We start from the raw sequence: 6,964 nt of genomic DNA, 5'->3' as shown, positions 1-6,964 counted from the left end.
GGTTCTGGAAATGCTGAAGGCAGTGGCAGCGATCTCGTGACTTTCCTCTGCTCTTGTGTTTTTTTTGGTTTTCCAGTCGAGAAGATGATAAAGAGGCCGGCCTGATGGGAACTTGTTTTTGATTCAGGGTTTTCGTTGTTTGCAGGGACGAAGGCAATGAGGGCCAATCTTGTCTCTATGTTTTGCTGTTCTCTGTGTCTCTGTGTATTTATTTCTGCGCGTCTCTCTGTTTTTCCCCTGTTTCCCCTGCTTTTCTTCTGTTTCTGGTTACTAGTATTTTGCTTTATTTCGTCTCCTCCTCCTCTTCTCTATGTTCTGGGTTGTTCTTCACTGGTTTTTCCTCTGTTTTTTCTAGGTTTCCTCTCTTTTTTTTGGATTGATCTCCATCTTTTCTCTGGGTTTTCTCCTCCTTTTATAGAGACCCAGCCGCTAATCAGTCCTGCCTTTGCAGGACTGTTATCTTCCACGAACGAAATCGTGGGCGAGAGCCATGATCCATGATTGGTCTTCCACGAACGAGATCGTGGGCGAGAGCCATGATCCACGATTGGATCAAATCCGTTGCAGATTTTCAGCCTGTTGAATCGGGATGGAGAAGACGAACACGGCTGTTCCACTGGATTCCCAGTATCAACGGCACCGTTTCGGCAACAGTGGCATTTTTATTTTGACCCCTGAACTTTGGAATTGTAACCGTTGGATCTCAATTAAATAAAAATTCCTTTTAATTTTTCCCTTTTTGGATAAATTTCAATTAAGTCCATGAATTTATTTAATTAATTAAATCAAAGTTTAATTAAGTCCATAAACTTATTAATTCTTCTAATTTCATTAATTAAGCTAATCCAAATTTTAAGTAAATTTCCAAACTTATTAATTCTTCAATTTCTGATCAATTTATTCTTAAATCTGATAATTTTATTCCTAAACTTCAAGATTTGTTGTCTTAACCCAATTATCAACTATATTTAATTTTTATTATTTATTCAAAAATTGGGTTATGACAATCTATATTGGCCAATAATTCTTTCCCTTAGACTTTGAACCCAAGTTCGTACATCATATCAGATGTATCCTAGGAAACTGATGAGAACACCAACACCATAGCAATTATAGGCAAACCAAACACCAAGCAGCTTACCTTAGGTAGGGCGTACTAGGGGTACTAAAATCTTCCATTTACGCAACCAGTCCCTTGTCTTAGAATCTCTGAAAGACCATTTAGGTTTCCTAGTGACCATAATACTAGGTGGCGACTCCCTTTTCACAAAACAAAGACCCCAACATCAATCCCTGCTACCAGGAAGGGTCACCGCGACATCGAGCTCTCTTCAGGGTACGACAATTAGAATCCTTAGAAAAAAGATCTATACGAATAAGATCAAATTTAGTCAAGCTATAATTAGTGGATGGAATGGAAAAGAAAAATATATGCTCAAAAAAGATAACATGACGTTATACATAAAATTTCTAAGTTATTAGATTAAAACAAAGATACTCCTTTTTATCTTCACCATAACCAAGAAAGACACAAATAGAAGATTAAGATGATAACTTACTGCATTTTACATGAGGACAAAGAACAAAACAAGTACAACTAAAAACTCTAAAGCGAGAATAATCAGGGGCATACTTATATAACTTTTTCAAAATGAGATAAACCTGAAATATAAAAAGATGGAATTGTATTAATCAAACCTACAATAGTAAGAATAACTTATGCTCGTAATTAACAAATATATATATATATATATATATATATATATATATATAGAAAATTTATGAATCTACCTATCCATAATAAAATATGAGAGGATGTATAGTGTTAGCTATGGAAAACACATGCATATATTGTGATTTGTCTTCGTTGTTTGTGACCAATCATTAAGTAAGAAATTAAAATGCATGTGTTTTCCACAGCTAACATTATACATCCTCTCATATTTTATTATAGATAGGTAGATCTATAAATTTTCTTTTTCTTCAATTTAATTCTTACATTTTTTTATGTGATTGCATCCTTTCTAAGCCAAATTCATAAGCAATTGAATTGAACTTGTTGACTAAGAATAAAATTAAAAGACAGAGAAACAAAGTAGAAAACACACTATAAATAGGTAATGGTTTCAAAGTTAACATAAAAAAATTAATTTAGTCCTTATACTTTAAAAATTATACATATCTGGTACCTTAATATTTTTTCAATATAATTTTGGTATAAAAGTATATTTTTATTATTTTTTAGTCCCTCATTTGAAAGAGAAGAGAGAGAGGATGCGTGGTAGAGATAAAAAAAAAAAATATGTTGGCATCAACTTAGACCACCAAAAAGGTCGATATTTATGTCAAATAGTTCCATTTAATGAGAAAAGTTCATGTTAGATGTTTTTTTCACCTTTAAAGTTCATGAAAAGACATTCAATCTCGAGTAGATTTTTCATTTCAGATTGATTTTGTTTTTTTTCAGTAGGGATAGATTTATCACGGTTTCTAAAATATTTTATGTGTTTTAGGTAAAAAAAATGGATTGAAAAACATGTTTTTAAGTAAAAAAAATACCTTATTTATGAAAAGACAAAGCTTCTTTAATTTTTTTTGGGGACTTTAGCTGCCTAAGTGATATATTATATGATATTCTATTTATAAGATGGAAATTTGAATTCAGAGTTCAATATTTTACGGCTGTCAATTAAGCTATTTGGAGTTTTTTCTTTTTTCTCCTAGGGCTGTCAATTATATTTCGTGTGTACAAGTGACGGAATGATAGGGGAGAGAGCAGATACAAGGACGAATGGATGAGTGCTAATGATTTTTATTTATATACAGAAGTTAATTACATTAATTAGCACGCTAGTATATATAGTAAGGATTTAGATGCAGCAGAAGCCAGGGAAGGACGGGGCTCTCCATATTTATTGCAGATTATACAAGGTAGGAGAAAGACGAGGAGTGAGAAGGGCTTTTAGAGGTGTGGCTTTGACGTTGGTTATTCCACCTGTTTCGGTCATATCAATCGGTGCATCATCCACAGTCTCTATGTTGAACCCATGCAGCAAAGTAGCAAGTGCAAGGTTCAGGACTTGAAGGGCAAACGAGACTCCAGGGCACATTCTTCTTCCGCTACCAAATGGAATCAACTCAAAATGTTGGCCTCGAAAATCACAATCCTTCTGAGTAGTCAGAAACCTTTCTGGTTGAAACTCATCAGGGTTCGACCACACTTGTGGATCTCGATGAATCTTTGAGAGATTTGTGAATAGGCGCGTGCCAGCAGGAATATGGTAGCCACCTACGGTACATTCCTCTATGGATTCATGGGGTACAGACAGTGGTGCAGCGGGATATAAACGAAAGGTTTCCTTGATAATAGCTTGTAAGTAGACCAAGTTTTTCATGTCAGACTCCTTCACTTGCCTTTCTCTACCAACATGGATGTCTAGTTCATCTTGTGCTTTCTTTAAGACCTCGCGATTGTTTAGTAGTAAAGAGAGAGTCCAAGTTAATGTAACTGATGTAGTGTCTGATGCTGCCAGAATAAGAGTCTGTGAAAAATTCAAGAAAATAATTATTTGTAAATTTACTTGTTTAAAGTAATGTCCGAGTTAAATTAACTAATTAATGAAGAGTTTTAATGATTACCAATGTATGTAACTCAATTGTGGATTTGTGTAAACAAAGCTAAACTTAAAAAAAAAAAAGAAGAAGAAGAAGAAGAAGAAGAAGCCTAAATCCATCAAACATGGATTATAACAAAAACAATAACTACTTTTAATCCGACAGGAGATTCTAAAAGTTCGTTTCCATAGGGTATTGGTTGGCTATAACCAGCCAAAATTGAGAAGACACTAAAATCAGAACTAGAAATTGTTGTTTTAATATATTTTTTCTAATTAATTTTGAATTTTAATTATTTTTTCTATTTAGTTTTGAATTTTTATTTCTAGATCAGTGTTTATCACTGGATAAAATTACACGCCAGCAAGCCCGCAAGTTTTAACGTCAGGAATAGTTGTGGAGAAAGCTTGTGGCTTTTAGTTATCATGGCAACCTACGTATATCTTAATTTAGCAAGTTTATCTTTCGCTGAGGATGGTACTCCTTAGCGGAGTTTCATTATAAATTAATATGGCATCATCATCAAAACAAGGTATGAGCTATTCATTTTTTTAATATTAAATTTATATATATGTATACACACACACACCAGTCCATTAATGTTATACCATAAGTTTATAGAAAAACAGCATACCAGACATGTAGCCTTATTGATGGTATCAGCACTGCGATTAGAAAGCTCTTTAGCATCATCCAAGTCGACGGAAAGCATCAAATCCATGAAATCATCTTCTCCCTTAGCTGTCCCAGAAGCTTTCTTCTGCTTGTGCTCTTCTAACCATTTTTCAACCGCATGGTCTAGATTTTTTGCTGTCCTTTTCATTGCCTTCTCAGCTCCTCCCAAATCCAACCATCTTAAAAATGGAAGTGCGTCAGACACTACAAACATTCCTGACAATTCTAAAAATTTCCTCAGTGAATCTCTCCATTCATCGCCCGGCTTTTCCTCTCCAGGGCTTGCATAATCCACATATCGCTTGCTAACAATTATCTTCAATATAACGTTTAAAGTTATGTCACTAAACCATCTCTTCATCTCCACCAAAAGCTTTTGTGAATTACTTTTGTTCCCGATCCATTGCTGGTATAACGCTCCTACAGCATCCCTCACCTCATCCTCTCGAACATGTCTGAACATCTCCAGTCGATGATTAGAGAGAACCTCAAGAGTGACTATCTTGCGTATCAGACGCCAATAAGTTCCGTAGGGGCTAAAACTAAGAATGCTGTAATTGTAGCCCAAGATATCCATTGCAAGAGTTTTAGGTCGAGTAGCGAAAGCTTTGTCATTGGTCCTTAGACACTCCTTGGCCATCTCCCAGTTACTCACTATCAAAGTTCGATGGACTCCAAGCTTGACGGTGAATATCGGACCATACTTGTCAGCCAAGTTTCCCAACGTTATATGGGGCGGTTGTGAGCCTGCTAGTAGATGGAGATGGCCACTAAGGGGCCATGCACCGGCAGCTTCCGGCGGTGCTCTCTTCTTGCTTATCTCCTTTCCTGGAATCCGAAACAAATAGTAGATCGAGGGCGTAATAAAGGCAAACAGAATAAGTACAGCAGTTGCTGAGAACTGAAAGGGGAAATCCATGAATTGGTTTGGAGCTATATAGTGATCGATCAAACATTCAAAATTATATATAGTACCTATGATATTGTGGATGTGTATAAGATTTTCGATTCGATATTTGATAAACGGGTCCCGCGTCAGCCATGCATACCTATCATCTTGTTTGTCTTTACTGCGTATATATCGATAATTTGACATCTAGGATTTCAATAAGAGATGCGGTATCAGTAGATTTGATTTAATAAATTATAAATGTCAATAATTGTTAATTATTTTAAAAAATAAATTAAACAGTTCTATTTATTCCTGCACTAGACTTTAATACTAATACGTAGAAAGTATCCTTGTTAAAAGATATAAGGGTAATATAGAATTTAATTAGCGTTGATATTTTCGAACTAGCATTAGCCGACGGCAGCAAGATACTATAATTTATTGGAAAACGTGCTCACAAAATTGATTTGGCAATTAACTTATTATACCTAGGTAGAAGAGAATTGAGAATTAACCAATGAGGCCTACGGTCTGCCTAGCTTTCTTTCTTACAGTCAGGAAAACTCTTTGTGTTTCATTAAACAAATAAGTGGGTTTTGAATTTCATGGTGGCTTCGATTTTGGATTGGATTCCTTGATTTGACAGGTATTATTGAAAATCTTTACATGGATTTATTTAGAATCTTTTCTTGAGCAATGTTGTTCAAGTAATGCCGGCAAAAGAATTTGGACTTTTGTTCAAGTATTAATGCCGGCAAAAGAATTTGGACTTTTGTTCGAACTTGTGTCTTGCTTAAATTTAGAGTGTGTTTGATATTGCGGTAGCTGTTGTGGTTGTGGTTTAAAAAAAGTTGTTTTATAAAAAGTACTTTTAGTTGAGTTTGGTTTGAAAAAATAGGTGTTTGGTTAAAACTGTGGTTGAAATTGAAGTTGAAGAAAATATAGTTTAATGTGTTTGGTTAAAAATGCTTTTAAAATTGAGGTTATAAAATAATTTTAAAAATATATATTAGTACTTATGATTTTTAATTTAAATATTGTAAATTTAACTATTGCTATTTTATCATGAAATAAATCATACTTTTATATAAAATATTTTTTATTATTCCATGAAACCATTTATAATTTCATTACGTACGAAATACATCAAACAAAAACTACAGTTTTTATAATATTTTTAGCATGTAATAAAATTAGATAAAATATTATCACTGGTTTTTAAGTGAACAGTATACACTATATACTATTCATGTTAATTGCACTGTTCATTAAACAGTGTAATTAACATGAACAGTAAAAAAAGCATGAAATGGCTGCTTTCCGTTTCCTGCGTTAGAAACGCAGAATTTAAGTGGGGTCCAGTGAACAGTAAAGTGATTTTTTCTTTAACCAAACGGCTGCGCGCTGCGTTTTCAATAAAACGCAGCCGCAGCCGCAAAGCCAAACGGGCTCTTAGTGAGAGATAACTGAGAAGAAAAAACTTATTTTGAATTTTTAAAAAGCTTTGATTTTTTATTATTTTTGTTAAATTAGTCAAACAAAAATTAATAAAGCTATTTTAGACATTTCAGCGGTAAAACAATTAATTTAGTGATGCCAATAGCCATTCTCTGAATAATTTCCATTTAAGCTGATTTTGGATGAATCCTACCCTAGATTACGGGCAATCGCAATTATAGTTGGTGCCTGAGTAAGATCCCACTATTAAAAAAAATTCATTTGTCCTATTTTTTTTTTTTTTAACCATGAATATACTATTGGATGCGATCAATAAATGGATGA

At 33.9% G+C, this 6,964-nt stretch overlaps 1 protein-coding gene across 1 annotated transcript; it reads right to left on the bottom strand.

The window, feature by feature from the left end:
* Positions 1-2,847: 2,847 nt before the first annotated feature.
* On the bottom strand, positions 2,848-5,233 carry LOC118034205 (cytochrome P450 CYP82D47-like). The gene is made up of 2 exons (XM_035039434.2): positions 4,250-5,233; positions 2,848-3,542 (listed from the first exon to the last, which is right to left on the bottom strand). The coding sequence occupies exons 1-2, from the start codon at positions 5,207-5,209 to the stop codon at positions 2,913-2,915; spliced, it is 1,590 nt and encodes a 529-aa protein (XP_034895325.1). The 5' UTR covers positions 5,210-5,233; the 3' UTR covers positions 2,848-2,912.
* Between the last annotated feature and the right edge of the window lie 1,731 nt (positions 5,234-6,964).

Source organism: Populus alba, chromosome 14 (genome assembly GCF_005239225.2).
Source record: "Populus alba chromosome 14, ASM523922v2, whole genome shotgun sequence".
NCBI classification, from domain to species: Eukaryota; Viridiplantae; Streptophyta; class Magnoliopsida; order Malpighiales; family Salicaceae; genus Populus; species Populus alba.
The sequence above is the reverse complement of the archived record's forward strand: the minus strand, read 5'-3'. Positions and strand labels throughout refer to the sequence as shown.